The sequence below is a fragment of the Dreissena polymorpha genome, chromosome 8, assembly GCF_020536995.1.
Source record: "Dreissena polymorpha isolate Duluth1 chromosome 8, UMN_Dpol_1.0, whole genome shotgun sequence".
Taxonomy (NCBI): domain Eukaryota; kingdom Metazoa; phylum Mollusca; class Bivalvia; order Myida; family Dreissenidae; genus Dreissena; species Dreissena polymorpha.
In genome coordinates this window covers 37,713,588-37,730,765 of record NC_068362.1, presented here as the reverse complement: position 1 = coordinate 37,730,765, position 17,178 = coordinate 37,713,588, and the positions used below count along the sequence as shown (strand labels likewise).

The window sequence follows — 17,178 nt, the reverse complement described above, 5'->3', positions numbered from 1 at the left end:
AAGATATCAGTGGGATAAATTTTCTGACCATATTTCATCAAGATTGGACAATAAATGTGGCCTCTAGAGTGTTAACAAGGTTTTACAATGTATATAGCCATATAAGGAAAAATGCCCCTTCCCCTGGCAGCCATGTTTTTAAACCATCCGGCATCATTTTCAAACTTGCCCAAGATATTATTGGGATGAATCTTCTGACCAAGTTTCATGAAGATTGGACAATAAATGTGGCCTCTAGAGTGTTAACAAGATTTTACTATAGCCATATATAGCCATAAAAGAAAAAATGCCCCGCCCCTTGTAGCCATGTTTTTCAAGCAAATCTTACCATTTTTGAACTCATTCAATATATCAGTGGGGCAAATCTTCTGAGCAAGTTTCATGAAGATTGGCAAATAAATGTGGCCTCTAGAGTGTTAACAAGGTTTAACTATAGACTTATAAGGAAGAATGCCCCGCCCCCTCGCGGCCATGTTTTTCAACCAACCGGCATCATTTTCGTACTCATCCAAGCTATCCTTGGGATGAATCTTCTGACAAAGTTTTATGAATATCAGACAATAATTGTGGCCTCAAGAGTGTTAACATGATTTTACTATAGCCATATATAGCCATATAAGGAAAAATGCCCCGCCCCTTGGCAGCCATGTTTTTCAAGCAAACGTAACCATTTTCTAACTCATCCAATATATCATTGAAACCAATCTTCTGACCAACTTTCATAAAGATTGAACAACGCACAACGCACAACGGACGACCGACAAAAAGCGATCACAAAAGCTCACCTTGAGCACGTTGTGCTCAGGTGAGCTAAAAAAAGGTTGAGAAAAGAAAAATATGACATGTAATTGTGAGTAATGATATATAGGTCCAACATATATTTTTTAAGATTACAACTTGGTTCTTTGAGTTAAAAATAGTATTTGTACAAAGTTGTAAAGAACTACAATATTCATAAACTTTAAATACTACTATTGTTCTACAATTTTAGTAAACAATTCCCATTCAATCTAAAAGGATTCTGAATTATTTCATGAAATTGATATTTTCTTAAGTTATATTCATACTTTATGTATTTGTTTGGCCCCATTATTGTTTGGTATGACATTATTTATTTTACACATGTATAAGTATAGTTTAATAAACAAAATACCATTATTATTGCTCTAGCTGACTTTGTTAAATACTCAAGAAGACAATTTTTCTTATTAATGAAATTAACAACAAAATTATCCTGGTAATATCTCATCACTTCAGATTTCTGACATTCCTAGAATAAATGTTTTAAATTTTCCTCACTTTGTTTGCATAAAGAACACAATGGATCATCATTTATTTTTATTTTTTTCATAAGTCTATTTGTTCCAAGTACCCTATAAATTATTCTGTATTGGAATCACTGTATCTTTATATTATTTGTTATTACAAAGGATAGTTCAAAAATGCAATTCCATTCATTTTCATTAATTATGGTGTTGAGTTTTATACACCATTTTGCTGAAACTGAAGGTTGTACATTGTTTTACCGGATTCCTGTTTTAATATACGTTATAATAATGGTGGAAAAAGGGTTTGATCATGGGTTGTTTAGGACACGGTATACATTTTTTTTTTCACAAATTTATATTAAATTTATTTTCGAATTGCACAGTTCACTTAATTCATCAACAGAAATAAAAGTTTTATTTCACAAAATATCACAAATACAGGGAATTCAAGCATCAAACGATGACTTGAAGAAAAAACTTTTATTACCTATCAATATATTTGGTATTTACAAAAGTGGATAATACAACACTTCGTCTGCTTTTATTTCTAATGTACTACAAATATGGGAAAGTTTGAAAATCAATCAATCAAAAAATCTATGTTGATAAGCTCTTGATCTTGATATAAGATCTGAATGTTTCACTTTCCATCGTTTTAAATACAGCATGTTTGGTATAAAGAACAAATCGTATGCATAGTGGGTCCATTGTAAATGTTGTACCCTCATATTGTAATATCCACTTCGGCAGATGCGACTGTAAAGGTCATCCTTCGCAAGGTGCGTACTATCTAGACTAAAGAAATATTTCAACAAAAACAAAAACAGTGCAAGTAAGAAGGAACAAAACATCTTCTTATACGAAATACTCGTTTATGTAAACAATAACTTATAGTACACAATTATTTGAACAATTCAGATCCTGTTACACAGAAACATATGGTAATCAAATGTGTATACACTACATACATAAGTTTTTAATCAATAGTGTTAAGAAAATTATACCATTTGAATTTTAGGACCATATAAACACCTATTATATATATATATATATATATATATATATATATATATATATATATATGTATATAATACACACGTGAAGAACCATTATTCTAAACTATACAGTTGAATAATAGCAAAAAAAAGCCCTGGATTATACGCCATTTGGGTATTAGAGGAACACATTATTATAAAAAAATTACTATTAATACTACCGATGTCTTTTTGCCAGCAGCGTTGCACGTGGACAATATATTACGATTGGTTAAAAGAGTCCAAACTGTTACATTAAATATCCACCACATTTACTATCCTCAGGTGTGCAAGTCCATGAAAGGCGTTCGTATGAAGCGTGATTCCTTCACCAAGAAGATCAAAAGTCTTCAGATTGTGTCATGATGATACGTCCAACATTTTACACTCACATCCCTTAATTTTCAATATATTCAGCAGTGCAAGTCCATGAAAGGCGTTCGGTTGTAGCGAGAGTCCTTCACCACGAAGATTAATAGTCTCCAGATTTCGACATGATAAGACGTCCAAGGCTTTACACTCACAGCCTTTAAACTTCAATATCTTCAGCTGCGCAAGTCCATTTAAGACATTAGGCTGTAGCGTGATTGGCTTGCCACACAGATCTATTATTTCCAGATTATGCCATGATGATAAGTCCAACCCTTTACACTCACATCCCTAAATGTGCAATATCTTCTGCTGAGCAAGTCCATGAAAGGTATTCGGTTTAAGTGTTATTCTATTACACAGATGTATAATTTTCAGATTCGGACACTGCGATAAGTCCAACAATTTACACTCAAAGCCCAACGTTAATATCTTCAGCTGCGCAAGTCCATGCAAGGCGTTCGGTTGTAGCCTGATTCTGTCACCACGAAGATCAAGCATTTCCAGACTTTGACATAATGATAAGTCCATGCTTTTGCACTCTACCTGTAACGTTAACATCTTCAGCTGCGCAAATCTATAAAAGGCTTTCGGTTGTAGCGTGATTCCTTCGCCATAAAGATCAATAGTCTCCAGATTGTGACATGATGATAAGTTTAATTGTGTACACTCACAAAACGACAAATTTAATTCCTTCAGTTGTGCAAGCCCATTTAATGCATTTGATTTTAGCGTGATTCCTTCGCCATAAAGATCAATAGTCTCCAGATTGTGACATGATGATAAGTTTAATTGTGTACACTTACAAAACAACAACAATAATTTCTTCAGTTGTGCAAGCCCATTTAATGCATTTGATTTTAGCGTGATTCCTTCGCCATAAAGATCAATAGTCTCCAGATTGTGACATGATGATAAGTTTAATTGTGTACACTCACAAAAAGACAAATTTAATTTCTTCAGTTGTGCAAGCCAATTTAATGCATTTGATTTTAGCGTGATTCGTACGCCATCAAGATCAATAGTCTCCAGATTGTGACATGATGATAAGTTTAATTGTGTACACTCACAAAACGACAAATTTAGCTTCTTCAGTTGTGCAAGCCCATTTAATGCATTTGGTTTTAGCGTGATTTCTCTGCCAAAAATATTTAGTACTTCCAGTCTATGGCATGATGATAAATCCAACCCTTTACACTCACATGAAAGCAATTTTAATTTCTTCAGTTGCGAAAGTCTGTGAAAAACGTAAGGTCGTAGCTTGATTCTGTTAAGAATTAGGCTTTCAAGATTTCGAAAAGAAGATAAATCTAACTCACGCACTACTGTTTCCTCGCCCATTAGCACTAGCCACTCCAGTTTCTGAGAATAGCTTATCTCAAGAAGCTTCGCGTTTGACTTGTTCATTTGCAAGATGCGAAGAAAAGCGTCGTATTCGATCACATCAGAAAAAGACCCATTGAAACGACTGAGTTTAATATCAATATCATTCGGGTTCTGGCCATTTGCTTGCGCTTCGATAAACCCCGATATGTATGTGGACAATAAGTGTTCGGTAGTTGTAGTGCTGTCTATAATTCGAGACAATTCATTTGCTAATAAAATGTTTAAACCGCACAAAAATATAAATATCTGATTTTCAAAAATCGCGTTCGAATTTTCGGCAAAGTATTTAGCAACGACAACAAGATCAGCACTGTTTCGTGCTACGTGAACAGCAGCTAGAAATTCCTGTACACTTTTATGAATAAATGAACACGTTGATCTTTGATATGTTCTACTGACACATTTTCTTTCCGTTATAATACCTGTTTTAAGGGCAAAGTCTTTCTGTTCTTGTGTCAGATAGTGTGACAATTGCCGATCGCTTATAACCAGTGAGTGTTCCCGCTCTGCTGAAAACAACATTAAGACTGCTGTTTTGGAAATGGCTTGCAGATGTTCAAAACTTTGCTGAAGGTAACGTGTGTTTTGAAAGCAGATCAATGGTGGCTGAACAAAAAAGCTTATATTTTCACTCACTTTTTTAAAAAGACCGTCAATCAAAACAGTGTATATATCGCAACGCGACCCTGTCAATTGGGTTCCGTCGACCCAAGAACTTACAATTAGCGAGAGCAACATTGGCGAAAACAGTAAATCATGTAGTCTATTTTTTGTTACATATTGTACTAACTCGCTGAATGTATTGCACCCAAAGCTATCAAGGAGTGATTTGCACAGCTCATATGGATCACTGACTCCTTTCAGTTCAAATAAGCTGTCAATTTGAGATTGTCTGATGCGTTCATCTGTCAATTTCCATGGCCTTGTTGTAGTTAAAACTGTACACTGGCTGTAACAGGAAAGCATGATAGGCTGAGTTAGTTTCCCTTGGGGATCCTTTTACTCGTCTAACCCGTCTTGTACAACCAAACACATTTCTTGTTGCATAATTTTATTCAGCATTACATACGCGTCATTTCGTTCTGTATCAGTATAAACCATGTCAATTATCTGTTCTTTGATAATATTAGTCACATCGCGTTCACAAACAGAATCTCTCAAAGTAATTAATAATACAAGTTTAAAATCTTGCAACGTGTTCGCATCACCAAACGTTTTAGAGATAGATGATAATGCACCTCCTGGATTACACCAGTCCAATACCAGTTTACATGCAAAAGTTGTCTTTCCCATGCCAGCTTCGCCTTGTAAAAATATACGCTTGTGTAGTTTTTCATTTTCACCCCTACATAATATTTCTTTGTACGTTGTAATATGATTTTCGGTTTTATTACCGCCATTGCTCTCAACTATTCGGCATATTGCATGCGCTGCATATATTTTATATAGGAATTCGTCGCCACTTGGCAATAATGTTGATATCGACACGTGACTCATCGTTAAATTGTAATGCTGTTTTAATCGCCTCACGAAATCTGAAAAATTAAGACATGTTGCAATAAACAAATTATAAGCAACAGCAATGGATGAAGTAAGAGCAAAAGTACTAGAAATGTCGGAGTATAGGAATCGACAGCAGCAGCAGAGGAAATAGAAGTATAATAGAAGAGGAAGTAATAGTAGTAGTAGTAATAGCAGTAGTATTATAAGTATAAGTAGTAGTAGTAGTATAAGTAGAAGTAGTAGTATAAGTAGTAATAGTAGTAGTATAAGTAGTAGTAGTAGTAGTGGTATAAGTAGAAGTAGTAGTAAAAGTAGTAGTAGTAGTAGTATAAGTAGTATAAGTAGTAGTAGTATAAGTAGTAGAAGTAGTATAAGTAGTAGTAGTCGTAGTATAAGTAGTAGTAGAAGTATAAGTAGTAGTAGTAGTAGTAGAAGTAGTAGTAGCAGAATAAAAAGTAGTAGAAGTATAAGTAGTAGTAGTAGTAGTATAAGTAGTAGTAGTAGTATAAGTATTAGTACAAGTATAAGTAGTAGTAGTAGTATGAGTAGTAGTAGTAGTATGAGTAGTAGTAGTATAAGTAGTAGTAGTAGTGGTATAAGTAGAAGTAGTAGTATAAGTAGTAGTAGTAGTAGTATAAGTAGTAGTAGTAGTAGTAGTAGTATAAGTAGTAGTAGTAGTATAAGAAGTAGCAGTAGTATAAGTAGTAGAAGTAGTATAAGTAGTAGTAGTAGTATAAATAGTAGTAGTAGTAGTAGTAAAAGTAGTAGTATTATAAGTAGTAGTAATATAAGTAGTAGTAGTAGTATAAGTAGAAGTATTAGTATAAGTAGTAGTAGTAGTATAAGTAGTAGTGGAAGTATAAGTAGAAGTAGTAGTATAAGTAGTAGTAGTAGTATAAGTAGAAGTAGTAGTATAAGTAGTAGTATAAGTCGTAGTAGTAGTATAAGCAGTAGTAGTAGTATAAGTAGTAGTAGTAGTATAAGTAATAGTAGTAGTATAAGTAGTAGTAGTAGTATAAGTAGTAGTAGTAGTTTAAGTAGTAGTAGTAGTAGTATAAGTAGTAGTAGTAGTATAAGTAGTAGTAGTAGCATAAGTAGTAGTATAAGTAGTAGTAGTAGTATAAGTAGTAGAAGTAGTATAAGTAGTAGTATAAGTTGTAGTAGTAGTATAAGTAGTAGTACTAGTATACGTAGTAGTAGTAGTATAAGTAGTAGTAGTAGTATAAGTAGTAGTAGTAGTATAAGTAGTAGTAGTAGTAGTATAAGTAGTAGTAGTAGTATAAGTAGTAGTAGTAGTATAAGTAGTAGTAGTATAAGTAGTAGTATAAGTTGTAGTAGTAGTATAAGTAGTAGTAGTAGAATAAGTAGTAGTAGTAGTTTTAGTAGTAGTATAAGTAGTAGTAGTAGTATATTTAGTAGTAGTTGTATAAGTAGTAGTAGTTGTATAAGTAGTAGTGGTAGTATAAGTAGTAGTAGTAGTAGTATAAGTAGTAGAAGTAGTAGTAGTAGTAGTAGTATAAGTAGTATAAGTATAAGTAGTAGTAGTAGTATAAGTAGTAGTATTAGTATAAGTAGTAGTAGTAGTATAAGAAGTAGTAGTAGTATAAGTAGTAGTATAAGTAGTAGTAGTAGTAGAAGTAGTAGTAGTAGAAGTAGTAGAAGTAGAAGTAGTAGTAGTAGTAGTAGTAGTAGTAGTAGTAGTAGTAGTAGTAGTAGTAGTAGTAGTAGTAGTAGTAGTAGTAGTAGTAGTAGTAGTAGGATAAGTAGTAGTAGTAGTAGTAGTAGTAGTAGTTGTAGTAGTTGTAGTAGTAGTAGTAGTAGTAGTAGTAGTAGTAGTAGTAGTAGTAGTAGTAGTAGTAGAAGTAAAAGTAGTAGTAGTAGAAGAATTAGTAGTAGCAGTACTATTACAACTAGTAGTAGTACTAGTAGCATTATAGTAGTAGTACAAGTAGCATTTGTGGTAGAGTAATAGTAGTAGTAGAAATAGTAGTAATAGTAGAACTAGTAGTCATATTAGAAGTAGTTGTAGAAGTAGCAGTAGTAGTACTGGTACTAGTAGTAGTAGAAGTTGCAGTAGTAGTAGTAGTAGTAGAAGTAGTAGTAGTAGTAGTAGTAGTAGTAGTAGTAGTAGTAGTAGTAGTAGTAGTAGTAGTAGTAGTAGTAGTAGTAGTAGTAGTAATAGTAAAAATAATAATAATAGTAGTAGTAGTAGTAGTAGTAGTAGTAGTAGTAGTAGTAGTAGTAGTAGTAGTAGTAGTAGTAGTAGTAGTAGAAGTAGTAGTAGCAGTAGTAGCTTAGTAGTAGTAGAGTAGTAGTAGTAGTAGTAGTAGTAGTAGTAGAGTAGTAGTAGTAGTCAGTAGTAGTAGTAGTAGTAGTAGTAGTAGTAGTAGTAGTAGTAGTAGTAGTAGTAGTAGTGGGAAGTTAGTAGCTAGCCAGGTAGTAGAATAGTAGTAGTCAGTAGTAGTAGTGAGTAGGTAGTAGTAGAGTAGTAGTCAGTAGTAGTAGTAGTAGTAGTAGTCGTAGTAGTAGTCTGGTAGTCAGTGTAGTAGTAGTAGTAGTAGGTAGTATAGTCGTAAGTGAGTATAGTAGTATAGTAGTTAGTAGTAGTAGATAGTAGAGTAGTAGCTGGGTAGTAGTTGTTACCAGCAGGTGGGCCAAGGACATGGTAACAGAGTGAGTATCGGTACAAAGGGTGAACCAGACATGGTAGTAGGGAAGGTCAGTGTTTCAGCTACAAGGGTGAGTCACACATGGTAGTAGGAAATCAGTGTCAGTACAGCACGTGCTACCATGTAGTAGAGCGGTCAGTGTCAGTACAAGGGGTGAGTCAGACCTGGTTTTGAAGGAAAGTCAGTGTTAGTTTAGCAGGTAGGCCAGACATTGAAGCTAGAAGTCAGTATAAGTACAAAGCGTGTACCAGACATGCTAATAGGAAGTCCGTGTCAGTGCAATGGTTGTGTCAGGCATGGTAGTAGGCAGTCAGTGTCAGTACAGCCGGTTGGCCAGACATGCAAGTAGAATCAGTATCAGTACAAAGGGTGTACACCACATTGTAGTATGAAGTTAGTTTCAGTACAGCAGGTGGGCCAGACATGGTCGCAGAGTCAGTATCAGTACAAAGGGTGTACCAGACATGGAAGTAGGAAGTCAGTGTCAGTACATCAGGTGGGTCAGACATAGAATCAGAGTAAGTATCAGTACAATGGGTGTACCAGACATGGTAGTAGGTAGTCAGTGTCTGTACAATTGGTACAGTAGGTGGTACACCAGCAGACATTGTAGTCGGAAGACAGTGTACGTACAGCAGGTTGGCTAGATATGGTAGCAGAGAGTCAGTATCAGTACAATGGGCGTGCTAGCCAGGCATGGAAGTAGGATGTAACTCTCAGTACAGCAGGTGGGCCAGAAATGGTCGGAGAGTCAGTATCAGTGCAATTGGTGTATCAGAAATGGTAGTAGGAAGTCAGTGTCAGTACAGCAGGTGCACCAGACATGGTAGTAGGGAGTCAGTGTCACTACAACGGGTAAGACATGGTAGTAGGAAGTCAGTGTCAGTACAGCAGGTGTACCAGACATGGTAGTAGGGAGTCAGTGTTAGTAGAACAGGTGGGCCAGACATTGTAGTAGGAAGTCAGTATCAGAAGAAATTGTGTACCAGACATGGAAGCAGGGAGTCAGCGTCAGTACAACAGGTGGGCCAGACATGGTAAATTCGGTATAAGTACAATGGGTGTATCAGACATTGTAAAAGGAGGTCAGGAAGAGTACAGCAGGTGGGCCAGACATGGTAACAGAGTTCGTATCAATAAAAAGTGTGTACCAGACATGGAAGTAGGAAGTCTGTGTCAGTACAACAGGTGGGCCAGACATGGTAGAAGGGTCAGTATCAGTACAAAGGTGTGCTAGACATGGTAGTAGGGAGTCATTGTGAGTACAACGGGTGTTCCAGACATCGTAGTAGGAAGTCAGTGTCGGTATAGCAGGTTTGGCAGGCATTGTAGTAGAAAGTCAGTGTCAGTAGAGCGGGCGTGCTAGACATGGTTGTAGGAGGTCAGTGTCAATACAGTAGGCGAGTTAGACATGGTCGCAGAGTCCGCATCAGTACAAAGGGTATACCAGACATGGTAGCAGAGAGTCAGTATCCGATAAACGGGTGTATGAGGCATGGTAGAATGAAGTAACTGCCAGTACAGCGGGTGGGCCAGACATGGTAGCAGAGAGTCAATGTTATTACAATGGGTGTGCCAGTCAAGGTAGTAGAAAGTCAGTGTCAGTAGAATGGGTTCGCTACACATGGCACTAGGTAGCCAGTATCAGTACAATTGGTGTACCAGAAATGGCACTAGGAAGTAAGTGTCAGTACAACATGTGTGCCAGACATGGGAGCAGAAAGTCAGTATCCGTACGTGGGGTGTTCCAGACATGGTAGTAGGAAGTCAGTATCAGTACAGCAGGTGTGCGAGACATGAGAGTCAGTATCAGTACAATTGGCGTACCAGGCATGGTAGTAGGAAGTCAATGTCACTATAGCAGGTGTGCAAGTCATGTTAGCAAGTGTCGGTATCAGTACAAAGGGTGTACGATACATGGTTGTAGGGAGTCAGTGTCAGAACAGCAGGTGGGCCAGACATGGCAGCAGCCATGGTAGCAGAGTCAGTATCAGTTCAATTGGCGTGCCGGGCATGGTAGTTGGAAGTCAGTGTCATCACAAAAGGTGTACCAGACATGGAAGAAGGAAGTCAGTGTCAGTACAGCAGGTGAGCAAGACATGGTAGAGAAGAGTCAGTGACAGTACAGCAGGTGGACGGGACATGGTAGCAGAGAGTAAGTATCAGTACACTGGGTGTACAAGGCATGATATTAGGAAGTCAATGTCAATAAAGCAGGTAGGTCAGATATGATAACAGTATCAGTACAAATGGTGCATGCTACATGAAAGAAGAGAGTCAGTGTCAGTACAGCAGTTGGGCCAGACATGGTAGCATAGTGTCAGTATCAATACCTTGGGTGTTACAGGCATGGTAGTAGGTTCAGTACAGCAGGTGGACCAGACATGGTAGCAGAGTCAGTATCAGTACAGAACAATGGCCAGGCTAGGAAGCAGAAAGTCAGTTTCAGTATAATGGGCGTGCCAGGCATGGTAGTAGGACGTCCGTGTCAGTACAGCAGGTGGGCCAGACATGTAAACAGAATGCCAGTATCAGTAAAATGCGTGTGGCAGATATGGTTGTAGGAAGTCAGTATCAGTACAATAGGTGTGCCAGACATGGTAGTAAGAAGTCAGTTTCAGTTCAAAAGGTGTACCAGACATGGTAGCAGGGAGTCAGTATCTGTACAGCGGGTGTGCCTGACATGGTAGTAGGAAGTCATTGTCAGTACAGCAGGTGGGCCAGACATGGTAGAAGAGTCAGTATCAGTTCAAAGGGTGTACCAGAAAGGTACAAGAAAGTCAGTATAAGTACAAAGCGTGTACCAGACATGGCAGCAGAAAGTCAGTATCAGTACAAAGAGTGTACCAGAGATGGTAGAAGGAAGTCAGTGTCAGTACAGCAAGTGGGCCAAACATGGTAGAGGACAGTCAGTGTCAGTACAGCATGTGGACCAGACATGGTAGCAGAATGTAAATATCAGTACAATAGGTGTACAAGGCATGGTATTAGGAAGTCAGTGTCAGTACAGCAGGTGGACTAGATATGGTGGCAGAGTCAGTATCAGTACAAAGGGTTTTCCATACATGGTAGAAGATAGTTAGTGTCAGTAAAGCAGGTGGACCAGATATGGTAGCAAAGAATCATTATCAGTACCGTGGGTGTGCCAGGCATGGTAGTAGGAAGTCAGTGTCGGTACAGCAGGTGGGCCAGACATGGTAGATGAGTCAGTATCAGTACAGCACATGGGTCAGACTAGGCAGCAGAGAGTCAATTTCAGTATGATATGCGTACCAGGCATAGTAGTAGGAAGTCCGTGTCTGTGCAGCACAAGGGCCAGACATGGTAACAGAGAGTCAGTATAAGTACAATGCGTGTGCCAGACATTGTTGTAGGAAGTCAGTGTTAGTACAGCAGGTGCGCCAGAAATGGTAGTAGAAAGTCAGTTTCAGTACAACGGGTGTACCAGACATTGTGGTAGGAAGTCAGTATCAGTAAAAAGGGTGTACCAGACAAGGTAGCAGAGAGTCAGTATCAGTACAGCGTGTGTGCCTGATATGGTAGTACGAAGTTAGTGTCAGTACAGTAGGTGGGCCAGACATGGTAGAAGAGTCAGTATCAGTATAAATGGTGTACCAGACATGGTAATAGGAGTCAGTTTCAGTACAAAGGGTGTTCCAGACATGGTAGTAGGACGTCAGTGTCAGTACAGCAGGTTGGCCAGACATGGCAGCAGAGTCAGAATCAGTACAAAGGGTGTACCAGACATGCCAGCAGAAAGTCAGTATCAGTACAAAGGGTGTACCAGACATGCCAGCAGAAATTCAGTATCAGTACAGCGGGTTAGCCTGACTTTGTTATAGGAAGTCAGTGTCAATTCAGTAGGTGGGCCAGACATGGTAGAATAGTCAGTATCAGTACAATGAGTGTGCCAGGCATGGTAGTTGAAAGTCAGTGTCAGTACAGCAGGTGGGCCAGACATGGTACCAGAGTCAGTATCAGTAAAACGAGCGTGTCAGGCATGTAAGTATGAAGTCAGTGTCAGTGAAGCAGACATGGTAGTAGAAAGTCAGTGTCAGTACAGCAGGTGGGCCAGACATGGTACCAGAGTCAGTATCAGTAAAAAGAGCGTGCCAGGCATGTTAGTATGTAGTTAGTGTCAGTGAAGCAGACATGGTAGTAGGCAGTCAGTGTATGTACAGCAGGTGGGCTAGACATGGTAACAGAGTCTGTGTCAGTATAACAGGTGTGCCAGGCATGGTATTAGGAAGTCAGTATCAATACACCAGGTGTGCCAAACAGGGTAGTAGGAAGTCAGTGTAGATACAGCGGGTGTGCCTGACATGGTAGTGTGAAGTCAGTGTCAGTACAGCAGGTGTACCAGGCATGGTCATATTGAGTAGGAGGTATGTATCAGTACAACGAGTATGTCAGACATGGTATCTGTACATTTGTGTATGGCTACTAATATCAGATCATTCTTGATTACGTAAATGACATGAATATCCAGGTTTAAAATTTCTTAGACAAACGTCAGATGCATGTACCTTGCATTGTTTTTGCTTGGATGTTGCATGTATCATGAAACAGCTCTGGATGGAGAAATTCATTTTTAATTTAATCAATTGGGGCACAACTCTTGATTCTTCGATTGCAAATCGGTAACCACCCTATATTCTAAACTGCATTTGTGAGGGCATAATAAAGACATATTCAATTGAATATATCAATCGTTTTACCTTCGACTTCATTTTCATAGTCGCTTTCTTTCTTCGACGAGATGGCTCCTTGAATATCTTGTATGGACTTCTTTGCCAGTGTGTTTACATGTTCCGTTAAGTTTATTTTACTTTCTTCTGTACATGTGAGAGTATATTCCGAAATGTTTCTTTTACTTCCTTCAGTACACGTGTTTGCATGTTCATTAATGAGTGTTTTACTTTCGACTGTGCAAGCATTTGCATGTTCTGTAATATTTGCTTTTTTTACTTCTGTAAACATGTTTGCCTCCTCAGTAAAGTTTTTCGTATGTTGTTTTGTAAGTGTTTCAGCGTGCTCATCTAGTTTTGTCTTCAGTTGTTCCATGTATGATTCCATTTGTGACTTGCACTCCTTGGTAACGTTTTCAGCCTTACCTAAAGTCTCGTGTGCATCTTTCAGCAGGTGACTCATTTCCGCCAAAGAAATAGTGCTTTCTTTTCGTAACTAGAAAAATAAATTGTGAACTTAAAGATACTTAGCTAATAATTTAATTCATAAAATAATAAAACTACTACTACTACTACTACTACTACTACTACTACTACTACTACTACTACTACTACCACTACTACAACAAAAGCTAGTGACAAGTCAGTAGTTTTTATTATTTTTCTCTCTTTCTTGTTTGTTTAGACGCCACTTTTAAGAATTATGCGCATACAGTACAGAAAGCGTGTACTTGAAAAAAAAACACCCGTCAGCGGTGTGCACTTTTCCCGAAGGGTGTTCTTTCGCGATGATGGACACCCTATTGCCCCCGGTGATCGATGAACACCCGTTAACACCGCGATTGCATGCTATCGTTACTAAGAACACTCGTGATCATCGCAAGGTTGCGCGTTCTTTAACCCTTTCACACATCATCAGCAAGACAATTAGACACTAGATTGAAAGAACACCTTACACGAATTTCTAAAGCCATATATGAACATTGCAAACAAACTGGACACACGATCAACCTTAACAACACCAAAGTACTCACTTCCGAAGAACATATATGGAAACGCAAAGTGAAAGAAGCAATGGAGTTCACACAGCGGCGGCCATCCCTTAACAGGGACGATGGACTCGAGCTACCCCGGATGTATGACAGTCTCCTCGAATCACGTGACCCTTCACCAGTCATGTGACTGTGACGTCAGTGAACTAATGATCAGCTGATGATGAAGATGTGATATCTTCGAAAATTCCAAGGTAAATAAACCGGCTCTGAGTCCAAGAATATACTCAAGTAACGATTCAAGTGTTAAAAAAATTGCATAAATATATTCGGCCGCCATTTTTCTCAAATGTGGAGTGAACATCCGGTATGTTTCTATTTAAAGTTACGATGAAATTGATGTCCAATCGAGACAGGTGTATAACAATTGAATATGTATAAATCACGTTCCGGGATGTGTGCGCACAGCGCACTTCGTAATGTTTAAAATTAACGGCCTATCTACAAACGTATTTAATTTCAGAAGCGTATTAAGAACATTTATTTATAATGTTCTGAAAAAATGGACGATTTATTAAATGAAAATAAACACGTTTATACGACTAGAATATGTATGGGATTTTAATCAATTTAATTCTCATTATAGTCTTATTTCCATACGTGTTAACGAGTTCTCTTTGCGTTTTAGTTTAGAAATAATAATAGTTTCTTTTTTTTAGCCATGGGTAATCTTGTTATGCTACGTGACCTACTTGCAATTTATTTACAAATACACAGAGACTGTTCACGGTTGATGCATTTCTAATCAAAATAATATTTATGAATATGATTAACGACTGTATACATTTGTGTTGTACTACATTTATTTGTAAGTCGGACACGGTCAACACCGCGAAATATACTGTCCGTCTTTGATGTTTTACGGTGTTCGTATTTCGACCAGCGGCCACCGTGACGGCTGACCCAAACAGATATATCGGAGGTCGTTTTGGGGGCTGGCTACAGTGTGGTGAACACCGCGACGTGTGGCGTTTGTTGAAGTACACGCTTTCTGTACTGTACTTACAAGCTGTTCAATATGCAGAAAAAAAATCAGAAAAAAGTTTGAACTTATCATTAGATACCCACATCAACATAACATTGCCAACTTTTTTGCAATATCGCGTTCGCTTTTTAAATACTGAGTTCACTTTATACAAACTCGAATTCATAACAAAAATATGTGTTACCAGATTCAACTTGCTGACCGCATCTTGCGCGCTACTGTCGTTTGCTAGTGTCTTGGAATCCTTGAGCAATGTTTCTAGTGTATTTAAATAGTCGTTGAGGTCAGAGTCTGTTACTTCACACGATGGAAAATGTCGGACAGCTTTGCCAATGTTACGTGCCTGAAAAACGTAATTTCAAATGAGGAAACATATGCATAATATGTATATATGCATATGAAATTACTATGGCATGTATAGTGCACAAAAGAACAAGATATAATAGTCTGAAAATACTAAAAAGGCATATTTTGAAATAATTTAATCATGAAGTTATCGTTATTTATTATGTATATTATTTACATACACAAAATGTGTGTTCTCTTAAAAGTAATGCATGCTATGTAAAGTAGTTACCTTTGTTAAAAGACACGGACCAAACGACATGAGTGCTATGCTAAATGACATCAGGTTATCAAAGTGTTTACAGTTCAACATTACACTAATGACACCGTTGAAATCTGTATCCCGAATAGACGTCACTCCAATATATTCATCTGGGGGCATAAAACATTTCCCAATTTGCCAGTGATTGCACGCCCATTGCTCAGCACAGGTGTTTTTTCCACGAGGGTCCATTGAACCGATGATCGTTCTTAATATGGTCACACACTTTCTCGCAAATGTTAAGTGGACAAGGTCGATGCCGTTTGATAGGTGTGTCATGCATGCATATATATGATTTTCTCCCGCTTTTCTTGCATACCCCTTGTGTGGGGCATGGTAATATATTAGCAGTCAAGCAGCTTGTACAAGTTGTATTCGCCGACAGACCTAATGTTGACGTGATGTTTTGATATATTCCTGTCTGAAACTGTTTTACTTCTCTGTCAACGAACTCATGCAACCCATCCTTTGTGATGTTCAATGCCAGCCATGCCTTCAACCAGTTTGTCATTTCTTGGACGCCGAAAACATCCCCAAGTCTCGCCATTGTTCACGTATTATTTTCCAACCAATTCATATAAACAATGCTTGCAAACACGTTGAATTCCTGAAGGCCATTTTAATTTCAAGTTCAATATTATATATGAATCATTTCAAACCTGAAAACATACGAAAAATAAAAATTAGTGACAGCATATTGCACTATATTTTATAAAACACATTGTACATATGGTATCGTTTGTTGTTTGAAAAAAGAATCGTGCTTGTTATGTGTTTATGAAACTAGCTGGCTTAAATCGAGCCCATGTATATGCATTATTATAATATCCCTAACATGAGGTTCCATGTCCAGACGGTTTGTCTCGCATAGTAATTAGAAATTTTAAGTCCTATATCAATATTGTAAGCATGAACTCTCGCGAACAGATCAAAATGTAAAAGTACATTCAATGACGATGAGAATTCTGAAATATGTCGAAACATTTTGAATGAATCATCAAACATGTACGCGATGTTCATTGCATATAATTGCTTTTTAACAACGTTTAACAAAAGTGCGTATTGTTTGGACACGTTTTATAAACTCATTGAAGAATCATAGCAGATCCTAATTGTGAAAATTACTCTCGATTTTAAAAACGTTTAACAAAACATATATTGTCATTAACTGTTTTGTTTGCATGAATCTGCAGATGCATTTAATATGCAATATTGCCATTACTACTAAATTGCATGTAAAGTAAAAGTATATTGCATAAAACTATTTTTTTAAATAAGTAGTAAATTGTCATACACGTAAAACTTTGCAGTTTCATGTCGGTTTTCCGTATGTCGCTCTCCGCATTTTGCGCGAAAATCGATGCATGTAAGGTGCAGCTAAGTGCTATATCTGCATTTAAGTTTTTACTGTAAATCCTAATGTCGTGGATTTAAAGAGCAACACGTATACATTATCAATTATATATCCTTTTAAATGTGTGAAAAGGGCTTCCTTATCAACAATATCTATATACGAATGAACTTTCTTAGCGAACAAAACTCATATAACCATTGAAATAAACGCTTTACAATGTAATCCACAATAGTAAAATACCGTCGACTTGTCTTTGAACATCA

The 17,178-nt window shown here is 37.6% G+C and overlaps 3 protein-coding genes across 5 annotated transcripts in view; all 3 read right to left on the bottom strand.

The window, feature by feature from the left end:
- Positions 1-17,178, bottom strand: part of LOC127843272 (uncharacterized) — a 224,718-nt gene that overhangs the window by 90,371 nt on the left and 117,169 nt on the right. The window lies entirely within an intron of this gene.
- The window catches only part of LOC127843273 (coatomer subunit beta'-like), a 258,575-nt gene that overhangs the window by 174,587 nt on the left and 66,810 nt on the right, over positions 1-17,178 (bottom strand). The window lies entirely within an intron of this gene.
- LOC127843274 (uncharacterized) lies at positions 4,514-16,214 on the bottom strand. 2 transcript variants are annotated; one of them, XM_052373179.1, is made up of 4 exons: positions 15,532-16,214; positions 15,139-15,297; positions 12,948-13,413; positions 4,517-5,592 (listed from the first exon to the last, which is right to left on the bottom strand). In XM_052373179.1, exons 1-4 carry the CDS (start codon positions 15,838-15,840, stop codon positions 5,057-5,059), a joined length of 1,470 nt encoding a protein of 489 aa, XP_052229139.1. In that variant the 5' UTR covers positions 15,841-16,214; the 3' UTR covers positions 4,517-5,056. The 2 variants fall into 2 exon arrangements, with proteins under 2 accessions (XP_052229141.1, XP_052229139.1); XM_052373181.1 differs by lacking the exon at positions 12,948-13,413 and having other exon boundaries at positions 4,514-5,592.